Source organism: Cygnus atratus, chromosome 2 (assembly GCF_013377495.2).
Source record: "Cygnus atratus isolate AKBS03 ecotype Queensland, Australia chromosome 2, CAtr_DNAZoo_HiC_assembly, whole genome shotgun sequence".
Taxonomy (NCBI): Eukaryota; Metazoa; Chordata; class Aves; order Anseriformes; family Anatidae; genus Cygnus; species Cygnus atratus.
The window spans coordinates 109,271,478-109,287,712 of NC_066363.1; the positions used below are offsets into that span (position 1 = coordinate 109,271,478).

Sequence of the window (16,235 nt, forward strand, 5' to 3'; positions counted from 1 at the left end):
CACGAGTTCATTCTAAAATAAATTTACTTTTAAAGCTAATGTAGTTATTGTATGAAAAATCCTTCACATTTACTGTCCTATTTGAAGCACGTCTATATAATCAGGCTGCAAAATACTTACTTGATTTTGCTTGTGTTGTCCTGAACAACACAAGAAAGTGTCTCTAGAGATGTCATAATCTCACAATTTTCAGAATCATCATCATAAGAAGTCAGTGTTTTCTTTCATCTTTGCATCCTGTGCTCCAAAAGCTCAGGAAATAAAGGACCTGCTAACCAGTCACCTCCTTGTTTTTTTCCCCAAACAAAAAACGTTTGACTTACCTTTTCGAGCTCTGGCCAATCCACAATTTGCAATTTAGCAGGGGATCCTGCAATTAAGTTTACTCTGAGAAAGTCAGAAAATTCACGCCAAGCAAAGCACAGTTCTTTGCTTCCAAGTAAACAGGATTTAAATCGAATTCCTTTGACTCTCATTGTTAAGGTACTTTCCTATTGAGAAATAAAAATAAAATTGTATCAAGAACAGAAAAAGGGAATTATACTTTAATTTTTTTTTCAATATGGTATTTTAATATTTGGACCTACTAGACACTGTTTGCTATTTTTACTGTGAGACTGTAAACAAACAGTTAAATACAGGTTCTACTCTTTTTGCTAAATTTAGATAGACTTCTTGTGTAAGAAATGATCAATTTCAAACTTGAGCATTTCCCAGAAGCCTGTTTTTCAATGTAAAAGAGTTATGTGTAACTTAGTTATATCCATCATTTTAAAAGCTGTAGGATACATTTTAAATTCAACTACAGCAGACAATATCATTAGTTCTACGTGGTTCTTCAAAAGATCATAAAATCAACTACACCACTATAAAAAAAAAAACAGGAAAAAAAAGCCTAAAAAGAAGTTAGAAGAAGAGATACAGAAGAACAGACTAGAAACAAAGCAAACCAGACCCTAGCATAAAGTGACCTCACTGACATGGCGTATAGCTGCAGCAGTGATAAGGTTTTTAACAGATGCTGCTATATTCCTTAGAACAGGATCATATTATTTTAATGCTATCTTCTCATAGCTTACCACCTAGAGTTTAATTTGATTACCTTTCTTCCATTTTGGCTCAATTCTGTGAGACTGAATAAGATGAATTACCACACGTAGGCCACAGAGAAATAAACTATATGACATCTTATAAATACCTGCCAAGTTATTTGTAAATTTGATTTATCAAGTCCAGGCCCAGAAACTCCTAGGGAATTTACACACGCAGACGTCACTGTCTGAACTTGATTTCCATACTGATCTGTAATCATTACATCTGTTAAAAAGATGATTTATTAAAATGATTATTAAAATCATTACACCAGCAGTTGCTTTAATGAAACCTTATAGAATATATAGAATATAAATGTATACAACATACATGCAAATTTTCTCTATTTTGTGTAAGTATCACAGAATCACAGAACAGCTGAGGTGGGAAGGGACCTCTGCAGGTCATCTGGTCTAACTGCCTGCTCAAATAGGGCTATTCAGAGCAGATTGCCCAGGGCCACGTCCAGGCAGCTGGTGAAAATGTCCACACTGGGAAACTCCACAACTCTCTGGACATCTTGTGCTGGTTCTCCATCACCTGCACAGTGTATATATATATTTTTATTTTTTGTTTTTAAAAAGCCTTTCTATTCAGAGGGAATCTCTTGTGTTTCTGTTTGTGCTCCCTGCTTCTTGTCCTGCCACTGGGCACCACTGAAAAGAGCCTGGCTCCATTTTCTTTACATCCTCTCCTTCCAGGTATTTATATACCTTGGTAACATCCCCTCCCCCATGCATCATAATAGGGTATCAAAAATGTACCTATCTAGTCATATTAACCAAATATTTGTGCTTCCCACTTTCTTTTTGAGATTACTTCTTGATATAAAGTTAGAAGAAAAAAAATCTTAAGATAGAAGCTGATTATTAACCTGTAAGACAGTTTGTTCTGTGTGCTTTTCTCTTCCCACAGAAAATCTTTTAATGGCTCTAAATACCATAATATTTTTTCATTTCTAGAAGTTATTTAAAATCTCATGTTTATTAGAAGTAATTGACACATTCAGAATTGTTAAAGCACTGCACACTATCTGAAGAAGAAGAAAAATACTCAAGTGATTTTTCACCAGCAGCATAAATACCAAAATAAAAAAGAAAACAACAAAACAAAAAGGCAGTTTTGAAGCATTTAAGTATTTTTATTCTCACAAGGCCTGGAGCAGCCATGTGTAGAAACTGAAGGCAAATGAGAAGACTGATCCCTAACATGGTAGTCTTTTTAGGATAAATTCTTAACATCAAAATATTTTATTTTGAAGACCATGCCTTTGAAATAATCTGACTGCTGTTTTTGCCTTTAGGATTTTAGAATATACAAACTAAAGAAAAGTTTATGAACTGTACAAATGTGGAGTCAAATTTTTCTGGAGAGTAACCCCAGAATTGTGATGTGGCAGTTACAGAAGTCATCCATGCATGAATGAGAATGTAAATACATTTTATGTTATAATAGTAGAACACAATTCACTCTTCATGGCATCTGTATACATAACAAATATATTATATCATATACATAATAAACTGTAAAGAAATAGAAATGTATTTTACAACAAAGTGAAGAATATGCAAATACTCACCAATGTCACTTTGTAGTTCTTCACCCAATTGCAATGTATTTGGTCCTTTTAATTTGCATTTAATGTGTCTGGGTTCATCAGGAAGTGGTCTAAACATAGGAAAATTTATTTATAACCATTTTCATGAAGGTAATGACTTACAACACTAGCACACGTGACAAAGGATGCATCAGTAATCACCCATTTGTAACTGGATTTTTTGTTTTTTAATTTTGTCCTTGCATATATTTAAGAGGATCAAATCTGGTGTGCACAAACTTTACATTGTAGCTTTCACCTCAAATTTATCAGATGCAGCTTATCAGACACTGCCTACATAATAAGACAACACTGCTATAGAATTTTACTTTATTCATATTAACTTGCCTACCAGTATTTTACCACAGATCAGATCCATAACCAGATAAATCAGAATTCAAGGCTGGACTATTTTATATCCTGAAAAAACATCCCCAAAGTAACATACAATTGTCTATATATATTAATATTACTGTAAGACCAATGGTAATATTAACATTCATCCTGATATATACATGCAAAAATATCTCAGTCTCACTATGAAAATACTTGCTGATTTCTTAAGGACTTGATTACGACTAATGTAGTTTAACATTTTTAGTCAGTTTTTCTTTAAAGCAAAATAAAAGCAGAGAAAAAAATACAGTTACAAAAATTATGGAAAAGATAAACAACCGTAAAAAAAACACAAAACCACGACAAATAGATTTCCATTTCCTCTTTTGCTATGTTAAAACAGAAGTCAGTAGCCTAAATTATGCCTCAAAAGTCTCCTCTAAATACTTTAAAATAGTCCTAGAATTTTCTTTGGTTTACTTGATGAAGGTTAACATACACTATGTGTTGGGTCCCCCAGAATTTGTTATCTGACAACTTGTAAGTTATTTGAGACTTCAGTTATCCAACACATTGGTTTTGATTCCTTTTGTGTGTTTTAAGCTAAAAATTACATTGAGATCTTCAAAAATCGTATCAGAATGACCTCCAGTTAATTTTTACAACTATAACAGAATAACCTCTCAATAAGATTTTCCTCGTCTGAGACTGCTTTCCCACCATGACAAGCAAAAATGTGCAACAAAATTAAATAATCCACTCTTCTATTTCCTTTCAAGAAGAGAAGTACTAATTCAGCCTGCTTTTCTGCTCTTCATAAAAGAAAACAGAAAATAGTACTTGACTAAAACCTTTTCTGTCTTTAACAATGCTGCATCATAGGTAGTTTACAAGCATTAAACTCTGAGTATTTTAAAGAATCTTAATGCTTTAGATTGGTCATATATATATATATATATATATATATATATATATATATATATATATATTTTAAAAGCAGCTCTGTGAAATGTCTAATTGCTGCAAATTTACCCCTGACATCAGCACGTTGTAAACTAATTACTGAGTTTTAACCTACTAAGAATGCAAGAAATACACTGAAGTAATTGCAGTCATTTAGAATTAGATTAATCTCAACAAATTTTATAAAGACACAGCAGACAAAGCCAGTCGCCTAGATTTACTAAGATTGATAAACAGGCAGTTTTAAAGTTTGATTAACAGTTTGCCGCTTTTGACCAAGACACCATATACAGACAGGCATCCTGTATTTGGTTAGACAAATCTTTAGCTACAAAGTAATCTTGCAAGGCTAACAATTCACTCCATTGATATTTCTCTACAGTAACTTTCTCTACAGTAACCAGTGAGATGACTCCAAAGTAAGAGCAATCCTATAACCTAACACCTGAATAAAGTTATCAAAGATAGCAATAATCTCCTTCAGTGTGCATATATATATACACATATACTTACAGAAGTGATTATAGGGCTAGATATAAACAGATTGCAATGGAATCTTCCACACAGGTGATGCTCTCATCTGTAAACATATTTGCATGCATAAAAAATGCATGCACCCACCCAACCCTACATTTCCGTTAATTGATTTTCTTATTTCAACCTCCGTAGAAAGATTTTTTTTTTTTTTTTTTTACACAAAAGTACAGATCTACAACCCTTTGACAACATCATTACTCATAAAATGTATTTCAAATGGACAAACCTGACTGTAAACGCACTCTCCAAAGACACATGGTCATCAAGGTAAGTAATTAGACAGTAGCGTACATCTTTTACTGATGTAGGTACTTTTACATCGGGTAATAATCCCTGCATCAACTGTTCTCTGTTAATTCTGGGTGTCCAGTTAACCTAAAATTAAAATTTATCAAATTAATCAGGAGTTAAATTATTAATGACTAGCAACATCATACATCTGAGGTCTTGCTGAAGTAAAATACAGGTAATAGAAGCTTTCAGTGCAAAGCCTGAGTTTTTTCCAACAGTGGTTAATGCTATCTGTCCAAATATGGAAGTTACTCCAAAAAAAACACACAAAATACACAAAACAAACAAACACAGTTTCTCTTACTATACTTTCTTAAGAAAGATCTGATCCAGAAAAACCTTACCAAAAAGTCACATATATGGTGAAGCTCTACCTTCGTATTAGGCTCCACATGATTCTATGGTATGTACACAGACAGAGAGCTAAGACACTTCTGAAAAGTCTTCAAGAAGGAACATGTCCATTTAGCATTCCTAAATGCTGGGAAAACCCCAGATATGAAGAATGTTGAAATTATATTATTGTGTTTAAGAGAAGAGCCGGAAATTACTACCCTGCTTTTCGTATTACTAACCTGAAGCATTATTTAACACTTCATTAAATGTCTTCAGCTCATTAAGGACATGATTTTAATACATAATTTTAATTTTTTAAGCAGAGGGTGAAGTTCCTAACAATACAGTCTTGAGGAATATTATTTAGAATGGTAGTCTGATGTCTATGGATTTTAGAGATGCAGCATAGTATCATTCCCCCACACTATACTGCTGTTCATATATACTTGCCTTAATTTTTTCTGCCACAGATGGAGTTACGTGTATTTCCCTTTCTCCTTCATCATACATCTGAAATATAAGGTTGCGCATGGTATCTCCAGCTATCCAACTGATTTCATCCTGATGTTTAATTTGAATAGCTTTTTGTCCATCCATACTTAAGACCTGCAGTCTTGCAACACGACTGCTAGGAAGAAGTTTAATAATCTTTTCCACTGGTGGAACGTCTTTACAACTCTGGGTGGGGGAAAAAGAGATATAATTAAGTTATCAGATATACATAAACGCATAAATATTGCTCCATGGCACTACTCTGGACTGTTAGGTGTGAACAGCTGCCCAAACATGAAATTAGCTTGACTTGTCAAAAGCAAAGTTAAAGAGTATGTCAGAATGCTTACAATGGTTAATGGAAAGTGGAATTGATGACAGCTACTTAGGAAATATTTTGTTTATAGTAGTTAAAAATCTACAATTTCCAAATACTTCTTAAGAGTAATCAGAAGTAATGTTTCATATAGGTTATCTTGCCCCATTAATATGTTTACATCTTTTTCAGGATAAAACAATGAAGGTCTCATCTTCTCCAGCTGTGTGGCTCTCTTGACTACCAGTGAACTGGGATGTACAACATAGTTAAAAAAAAATAATTAAAAAAAGAAAACTTTAAGAGTTTTAAGACTGAAATGTTACCAAAAAAAAATTAACTCCTAACCTGTGGAAAAAAAAATAAATATCTCAACTTCCTTCTTTACTAAGGTTTTGGGAAACACTTTACCATGCCTGTTCTGTCTCTAAATGTTTATGCAACAAAGGTTGGAAGGTTCCAGGGTGTAAAAAGGGAACATAAATTGCCCGAAATAGTGCTTATTTCTGAAACACTTCAGAGATTTCAGAAGTAAAGGTGAGAGGTGAAGAAAAAATTGAATTTTTGCCTTTTTATGGCTTCCCAGAGATGAAAAGGGCAGACACACAATTCTGAGACCCATGGTAATTAAAAGAGTGACTTTCGGGGGTCAAGTTGATTCATAAAACTTTGGTTTAATAGCAAGATAATACAGCAAACAGCTTCCAATCTTTTGTTCATTCAAACATTTCAATCAATACTTACAGGAATTTCAATCCTTGCTTTGAGCATCTGGTCTTTCTTTATATTCTGTACATGTATAATCGGACCAGTTAAAATGTTTGTTCCTGCATTACTGCAGTCCACAGAATACACGGGTAAGTTTGAAGCACCTAAAAACTGTTTAAAATGTAACATTAAACTTCAGTGTTTTTTTTTTGCAGAACTTCTATTATTATTCCAGAAATGTGCAACTCCGAAGATACACACAATTATTTACAGACAATTTTTTTAGATTTCACAAAATCAAACAAAAAGTTTTTTTTTTCCCAGGTGATCCACACGTGAAACCTGATGCTTAAACTCTGTGTGTCTCCATGCTACTGCAGACCTACATACTTCCATACTACAGGAATAGAATGTATGCACATGAATTATAAATGGAAAGCAGACTGTTTTACCCTGTGCAAACCATTTTTATTTATCTGTCCTTGTTGAAAGACTGACTTCACTATAATTGGAAAAGTCACTTTCTTGAGTTAAAAAACCACAAAACAAACAATAAAAAAACCTCCCTGTCCAAACAGGCAAAACACTTCTACTTTTAACAGCCATAGTAACTCTGGCATTCCTTTCTGAATTTAAGTGCGTACAATAGTCTTATCTATTACTAATTTTTAGGCACTAGACCTGCATTTTCATCTTTAAGCAAATTAAAAGTATGTTGTCTAATTCTTTTCCTAAACAAATTTTAGTATCATATGTGGAAAATATGACTTAAAATGTCTTAAAATCTTAGTTAAATATCCTCACTTCATGTTTTCTTCCATTTCTAAGTGCAGGTTCCTATGGTTTTGAAACTTACTGAATAAATCAATGAATGAGACAAAAGAGTCATAGTGTGGCTACCAAGCTACAGAAACTTCAAAAGCACTACAAAAGACAATCAATTCTGTCTAGATGTCAAAAGATGGTTCTTTTCCCAGTCCTTTTAAAAGTATCAAAATCATTATGAAACATTATAAAATGCAGTTTACCTTACAATGAACGACCAGCTTTGGCTGTGCTGTTATATTGCCTGATTCATCCAATACTTCAACCTGAAAGGGGAAAGCTGTACCATTTTCAATCTTAAGAATTTCAGAATCGGGTTTTACTTTCAACTGACGTGGAGGGCCTGTAAAAATGCACAATTGCAGAACAGCAATTATATTTAGGTAACCTGCAAGACCCTGGATTTCAGTTTTTGCTATCTTGAAAAGTGTTTTAAAGCCACGTTATCCAGGTATCTGTATCAAGGTATCAAGGTTAACAAACACTTTAGTTCAATTCAGGTATACTGATTTATGCCAAGAAGTTTCTTGACACTTTCTGTCCTTCAATACATACCACCTGCCACTCTTTGGAATGAATTCAGTAAGGAATAGTTAGACAAACACGGTGAACTTCAGCATACACAAGGTGTAAACACGACATTGTACTATCTACATACTATACTGATGCACCTTCATCAAAAAAAACCTGGAGCTTTCTCCTGACATATAAAACCCCAAAATATTAATGTTGAGATATCTGATCAATCATAACATGCAGCAGTTTAATAACGAAAACCACCACAGCTGCAATTTGCATGCAAAGAAAAACACAACAAATGTTGATGGTATTACTTAGCAAAGTGAAGCTATTAAAATAAATCTATCCCCTGGATGTATAATTAGTTTTATCAATTTTAAAATAAGAGAAGGAAATCATAGATTACTATAAGATGTTTCTGAAAAAGGAACATATCTTATTCCTTCAAACATCTTTTATGTATCACCCATTAAAGCTTCCATTTGAAACTCAATGATAGAGGAACAGAAAAGACTGAAATAGCTTTTATTCTCTCTTTCCTCTGAAAACAGCTTCAACAGCCAAGGGTAATCAATGAGAAAGATAGGTACTTAAGAATGTCTAGATTGCCAAAAGCAGAAGTTTCTAAAAGGGGCTGCAGCTGCCTTCAGTCCAAGGTAAATAACTAAGCAGTGCACAATACAATCTGCCACAAGTCAGATTGTTCCACCCTGTTTTCTACATGAAGCCTTAACTCCCCATATGGTAACACAAAATGGAATAAACTGTTCCTTGTTGGTCTAGAGAAGCTTGAACTACATGAATTCTCTGCAAAATGAGACAGGAAAGCCATCTGAGAGATCAAAAATCATCCTTCAAACTATCTCCCAAATTAAAAAACAAAACAACAGCAAAAAAGTCAACCACCACAAAAACAGGTAAAAATGGATAATAGCAATCATGTAAGGAAGTGCTCAGTATCAACACATCCACAAAACATAAAATTCTGGTAAAGATGGTGGACCTACAGACTTACATTCCTCTCTTGCGTTATGATAAGGTCAATATATAACACTAAAATTCTCAAACAAAATCCCAACTTGCCACAGCATCCCCCCCTACTTTACTGGGGTAATAAACTGAACGAGAACTTATTCACAAGCTGTCTTCTACAGGGACCGCAAGTTAATGCAGGTTAGTACAGGTTAACGTGCTTAATATTGAAGAAAACTGAGGAGATAAAAAGATTCAATTAATGGTCCTAGGTTAGAAAAACACTAAAAAAATTTTAAAAATGATGAAGAAAATCTCAAGTAAGCAAATTCCAGCTGCTAGAATAACGAGACTAACATGCCCTTAGCTTTATCTAGTTTCAGTCATCACTTGCATGAGTTAGAATATCTTCATTAAATGCTTCACTAAATGTTTTATCTCCTTAGGAGAAGAAACATGTTATTAATAGTATCAGAATAAAGTTCAACAGAAATTCACCAAGTATTCAAACAATACTTACCAGGCTGCAATCTTATTTTAAAAATTTGTGTGTCTTCTTTCAAACCAGGAAGAGTAACCTTCAGACTAAAGTTCTAATGAAAAGAATATTTTAAATATTAACTTTAAACAAAACCAGATCATAGAAAAATTCTCTCTCAGTCACGTCAATCCATATATATTTCAAATTTCAAAAGTACAACCAAATTTGCTTGCACTGCTACATAAATCAAGATTTTTTCACTGCACTAAAATCTATTTTTTCATGTTATTACTCCCAGTGATATCCAATCCAGGATTTGCACATTAAACTAGGTTCTGAAACCACTGAAAGCAGCTATCATAAATTGTGTTTTCCTGCTCAGAGGCTTGTTTTACTGGGGACAAGATCACAACAGTTCAAAAAAAAAAGCATAGCTTCAAAGAAAGGACCTGCAAGTTCTGCCTTCACTGTATCATCTGACTGCCAGAAGGAAGGTAACAGACTTGCTATCCATCTCATCTTGGAATAAAACCACACAAAAAACAACAGGTGCTATACAATTCCATCACTAAAACTGATCTTTACATGAAAGCCAGAGAATGAATCAGTCTAATTAACAATCTTAAAAGCACAAACTTAAAACTAGTTGCACTGCAGTAAGGGAAAATCCTATTTTATAAATTTGAGAATATTCAGTTGCAAATTCATGAAATGTCATGCTCACATGATAGAAACACTGCCTTTGGAAAGTTTTAGTTTCATAAACCTGGCCTACACCTTTCCCATGCCTAACAGGGTATGTCTAACATTAACTGCCTGTGGCTTGGATGAAAGTAATTGGTCAACTCTTTTACTTTGCTGGGAAAAAGATGAGGTCTGTGCTGATGACATGCATGCTTAGAGTTGAGAGGCAAGCACATGAGCTCTGTAGATGATGGCTGGCTATACAGAGGCGCATGAAAACTCTCCAGCTCTGATCAGCTAGTCAACCATGCTGGTCTGCCTGCAAGCCAGGCAGCACATACCAGCTGCAGCCCCATTAAACCAAATGGTGAACTGTGAGATGAGAAAAGGGGAAGGCACAGAAAAGGGGAAGGCACAGAAAAGGGGAAGGCACAGAAAAGGGGAAGGCACAGAAAAGGGGAAGATACACTGAAGTTACAGTTGGGCGACTTGAAAAAATTGGAAGAAAGTAGGAAATAAAAACAGGAAACCAGGAGAGATGATAGCTGAAGTTCAATGTTAGTAAGTAGAATTATTCAGTAGTTCATTCAATCAAGCTCTGCATTCACGCACTAGACACTACCCCTTCTATGCTCCCAGCTTCTCTTATCTTTAAACCTTTTTCTTCAATATTCATTTTTGACATAATCTTTTTGACTTGGCATCTTAATACTGTACTATTTTCTACCTCTTATTCATCAGTTTACATCTTTAACTTCATTCATTTTAATCTTTCAACATTTGTGTCCTCTTCTCCCTTATCTTCATGATCCATTTATCTACTTCCCTTCTGCTTTCAAGCATGCTTCTATACACACTATAGTACTTAAAAATGAAAAGAAAAATAAAGAACTATTTTCCTTTTTAAACTTCACTCCTCACCCTTCTCCTGACTGTATTCAAAATCCTACGGGGGAGCAGTTGTCTCACTATTGCTTACACACTTTTCTAGTTTTCTCATTGATTCTACACATAACACCAGAACATACTTCTCTCTGACTTGACTGGGTGGAATTAAATCAGTTACTACAGAACATGATGAAATCTGCTTCTCTTTCTTATCTATCAGTGCTTCCTTCACCGACGACTGTGATCTTCAATATTTTGTAGTTCCATCAAGTTTCTCTTTCCATTCTGCATGACTACTACTCCTACATTTCTCCCCTTCCTCCCTTCTCAAATTTCCTGCCTCTTGTTCTCTCACTTACTTTCTTCTAAATTCTTTCCAAAATCCCTATTACTAGCTGTTTTTCTTTTAAGATGCTGAAAATGTCTATGTTGTTCTCTGCTTATCTTAATCACCGAAAATTACACTGTGCCCTCACCGCTGCCACAAGCTAACAGACTGAAGCTGTGGGAAAGACGAATTACAGATGGTAGAGACAAAGTAATTAAAAAATATCCCAAAAAATAGCCATAGATGTTTTTTTCTTAAAAATCTATTACTTCAAGTTTAAATTCATTAGCGTACCTTGCCCTGGTAACTATTTACACAGCCTCTAGCAGTGACACCCTTTATGATGCAATTTGTTCCTGCACTCAATCCTTCATACTGCAATGTCAATCCACTAAAAAACAAACAAACAACAAAAAAAACAGAATAGATTAAAAAACAATACAACAGATCATTTTAATTCTCCATTAAGACACATATATATATACACACACATATTCACATATTTCTATGGAAATAACAGCAGAAGTGCAAGTTACCTCATGTTAAAAGTATCCATTACACCACTCAAACAAAATCCTGCAAACAATTACTATATTGCTACAAGAACAAAAACAAAAACTAACAAAAATCACCTCCACAACACCCCAACCCAACAACAAAAAACAAACAAAATATGATCGGACGGCTGAATTACCTAGCTTCAAGAATTGGTTTAATGTCACCTGTCAACTGTGTTGTGTGACCAAATTCATCTTGCAATTCCAAGGGAATATTAAAAGGCACTCCAACTTGAAAAGGAAGCTCCAAAAGACCCACTGAAAATTTCTCTGGTTTGCCCTCTAAGAGAAAACAACAATACATTTTTAGAAGCAATTATGTATGTTCATTGGCTTTTTCTTAATGAAAGCTGCAGTTAGAAGAGGTGGTTTTCAGCTTTAAAATAGGCTGCTAAAAATTGCCGTTGTAAACAAAAAAATTGGTTTATTGATTGATTTAAAAAACAACAACAACATAAACAAAAATCCAAACAAACTTATACTAACATAAGAAATAATAGTTAAAACCTACTGCCACACTCTATGGTATAAAAAAACATAACAGCCAAAAAGTTCAAAAGTACTTCTGATATCAACACAGCACCTGAAAATGGGCAAGTTTCTTCTGGGTAGCTTTTAACTAAACATTTTATTCCTTTAATTCTGTTTGTATTATGCATGCAAGATTTTTGTTTTACAATTATCCCAAATATGAGTAAACATTATTTGAGTAAGATAGCTGAGTGCATCTCTCCTGTGAAATCTTGCCTTGTTAGACGGCCTCCAATTTGGCACTCCACATTAAGACAAAACATGCATATTTAATAGTTGTGTTTTGAAGTCTTTGGCATCACTTGCATAGAGCAGTGCAAATAGAATTCTGTGAATCAAAGTTTTGTGGAATCAAACTTTCTTGGCTAAGTGGCCTTTGAAAAAAGAAGCAATATAGCACAGAGCTAGATAAATATCCTATGAAATTAACAACTACGTTCAGAGTACCTCCAGGGTGTTACTACCAAGGATTTTCTTTTCACAAGATATGTGAAAACCACAGGGGAAGGGAAAACGTTACCTTGTATTGGCCAGAGTTACTCTAATGGTAACAATAAGTAATAGTTTTGTTTCCAATGAGATTTGTTCAAAAAATTTTTTTATGTTCAAAGGAAACATTAATTGCAGGCTGCCATGCTGGGTGAAGCTGTAATACTATTGAAAAAGATTTTGTAAAACTTCATTCTGTATTTTAAAAATTTTAGGATTCTCTTTCCACTTTGATAAACGGAGATAAATGAACCTTGTCTGACCCTTTATGTATTCAAAGATTTTTTTCCCCTTTCTTCTCTTGTAACTTCATAGAAATATCTTGAGATTTCAATGCCAGGTTTTCAGACATATGTTTAAACAATTGCTCTTTGGAAATGATGCCAAACATTTCTTCTGTATCATCACACAAAAAATACCTTCATATACTCTGCCAAAAGTACTTCAGAAGCTTTTAGAAGCATACACTACAAAGAACTCTGTTCTGCCTAAAGGGTTTGCATTCAAAGCCTCCAGTTTATACAAATAATAGGAGGGTACTGAAAGCATCTACGCCTTCTTGATCTTCTAGAAACAGATGATAGCTTTACCTCCCGAACTTGTGCTGAAAATATCCATTTTAATATTAAATACAAAGGAAGTACTGTTTTTTGTTCCCCCCCCCAAAAAAAAAAAAAAAAGCCTTCTAAAGTTCACAGAATCATAGAAGGGTTGAGGGTGGAAGAGATGTCTGGACATCATCTTTTCCAACTCCCCTGCTCAAGCAAGGACACCTAGAACAGGTTGCCCAGGACCACATCCAGATGGCTTCTGAGTATATCTCCAAGGAGGGAGACTCCACAAGCTCTCTGGGCAATAAGCTCCCTCTGAGCATCAAGAAACACTTTGTTTTTTCACCATGTGGATGACCAAAGCACTTCCAACCTCAACCCTTCTGCTATTTCTGTCATTTCCCCCCATACCCTTCATGTATTTATATACATTGGTAAGATACCCCTGAGCCTTCTCTTTTCTAGGCTGATGAGTCCCAGCTCTCTCAGCCTCTCCTCATAGCACAAGTGCTCCAGTCCCTTCATCATCTTTATGGCCCTTTGTTGGACTCTTTCCAGTAGCTCCATGCCTCTCTTGTACTGGGGAGCACAGAACTAGACACAGTACTCCTTGTAGGACCTCAACAACACTCGACAGAGAACAAGGATTACCTCTCATGAGCTACCGGCAACATTTCTTCTAAAACACCCCAGTGCATACCTTCCTTTCTTTCAATCTTCCTTTCTGAAAGGGCACATTGCTGACTCACATTCAAGTCCCCAGGTTCTTTTCTGCAAAGCTGCTTGATGTCTTTGCATACAGCTGTCAAGCTGGGAGAATCCCAGCATGTAATGGCGGATGGGGTTGTTCCTACCCAGGAGCAGGACTCTGCAGTTCCCTCTTACCGAGCTGTATGAGGTTCCTGTCAGCCCATTTCTCCAGCCTGTTGAAAGCCCTTTCAAGGGCAGCACAACTCTATCTTATCAGCCACTTCTCCCAGTTTTGACCAGCTTGCTGAGGGGACACTCTGCCTTATAATCCAGATCATTAATGAGTATGCTAGATAGGATCAGACCCATTATAAACCGCTGTGATACACCATTAATTGGCTCCAATTAGACTTTACTGTGCTGGTCACCACCCTCTGGGCCCAGCTGTTCAGAAAGTTGTCAATCCACCAGCCTGCTTATCCAGTCCATGCTTCATCAGCTTGTCTATTTGGATATTATGGGAGATCGTGTTGAAAACCTCACTGAAGTTTAGACAGACAACGTCCACTGCTCTCATCTTATCTACCAAGCCAGTCAATTCATCATGAAAGGTTATCAAGTTGGTCAAGCATGACTTCCACTTGGTGAATCCATGCTGACTACTGCTACTGACTTTCTTACTCTTCAAGTGCCTGGAAATGGTTTCCAGGATTAGTGGCTCTATCACTTTCCTGGGGATCAAAGTGAAGCCGACCCACCTATTCATAACAATGCCAAGAGGAAAGAGAGTGATTCTAATTAAGTAAAAATTTATTTTTGTTAAGTATGTTAGGAAATTTCACATCACGGAAAAGCTTTTGATTCCATCATCGCTTTAATTTTTTTTTTACATCTATTAGACAAAAAAAACAAACAACAGGTTGTATCCTGGATCTATATCATATTTTACATGCAAGTGTTACTTTTCAGGGCTGAAAATTACATCTCCCAACTAAAACATGTATAATTTTGATACAAAATGAATCAAAACTAAACACAAAAAGTAAAAGAAAACTGGCATGGCTGGAATTCTTACCTATAATAGTAAATTTAAATGTTTTAGATGGCAGAGGCCTTCCTGCATATGTGTCTGCACTACTTTCATTTAATACTACTTGCAGCTTCAAGGTGTAGTTCCCAAGTTTCTGAAGATTTTCTAAAGAGAAATACAAATAAATTTATAAAGAAAAAGTAAAATTATAAATAAACTGAAAATATTTCACCTAGGAACTCACCCATTTTTTTAAACCAGTATGGCCATTTGCCTCCATGCTGACTTATATGGGAAATTATCTCTTTATTTCCTGTAGGTGCTGAAAAATAAACAATTATCTACACGTATTTAGGATTTACAACATAATTCTCTATTATATAAAAACATGTCACTTTAAAATCTAAAAAACAGAAATTCAGGTGCAGTTTATCACACTGATCACAGCTTAATAAAATATTTATTTCCACATCTAATCCCATTTTAATTAAAAATTGCTAGCCCCAGACACATAAAAATGAAAGCAGCAGGTTTATAAAGTTGTATTTTATCAGCTCTTTCATTATATGTTCCCTGTTAAGTCTGAGCACTTGCAGGCTGTGCAATCCATACTGCCAGCTGATCAACTTGACAAATGATAAAACAAATTAGCTAAATTGGAGCAATGGTAAAAATGTGAAGTTGACTGCAAGTATATTTGAGGAAAAAAATAACATTCTTTTTTTGCTTCAAATTGTTTTGTCTGTCTTTATAAACACTTCTGCTGCATGAAGGCACAGCCTGAAAGAAAGTATAATGAAACTCTGAGGTAATTTTTAGTGACTGGTGCTATAAACTCAGATAATACAGGAACAATACAGGTAAAAACTCTTGCAATAACATATTCAAAATAGATTTTAGTGTAATTTACGTAAACACAGAATGTGACTGCAAGAAGACTACATAGAATAGAAAGAAATGCATGAGAAGATACAACTTGATCTATTGGTGAATATAAACAATTGTTTCACATCCTGCTTTTT

At 34.8% G+C, this 16,235-nt stretch overlaps 1 protein-coding gene across 1 annotated transcript in view; it reads right to left on the minus strand.

Moving 5' to 3' along the window:
• Positions 1–16,235, minus strand: part of SMCHD1 (structural maintenance of chromosomes flexible hinge domain containing 1) — an 83,747-nt gene that overhangs the window by 35,338 nt on the left and 32,174 nt on the right. The window contains exons 18-29 of the mRNA XM_035563999.2: positions 15,458–15,535; positions 15,259–15,378; positions 12,060–12,204; positions 11,660–11,756; positions 9,505–9,577; positions 7,697–7,836; positions 6,705–6,839; positions 5,603–5,830; positions 4,752–4,900; positions 2,672–2,760; positions 1,199–1,317; positions 324–491 (exon numbers count right to left, since the gene is read on the minus strand). Coding sequence (XP_035419892.1) covers positions 324–491; positions 1,199–1,317; positions 2,672–2,760; positions 4,752–4,900; positions 5,603–5,830; positions 6,705–6,839; positions 7,697–7,836; positions 9,505–9,577; positions 11,660–11,756; positions 12,060–12,204; positions 15,259–15,378; positions 15,458–15,535 — 1,541 coding nt within the window. The remainder of the gene's footprint in view (positions 1–323; positions 492–1,198; positions 1,318–2,671; positions 2,761–4,751; positions 4,901–5,602; positions 5,831–6,704; positions 6,840–7,696; positions 7,837–9,504; positions 9,578–11,659; positions 11,757–12,059; positions 12,205–15,258; positions 15,379–15,457; positions 15,536–16,235) is intronic.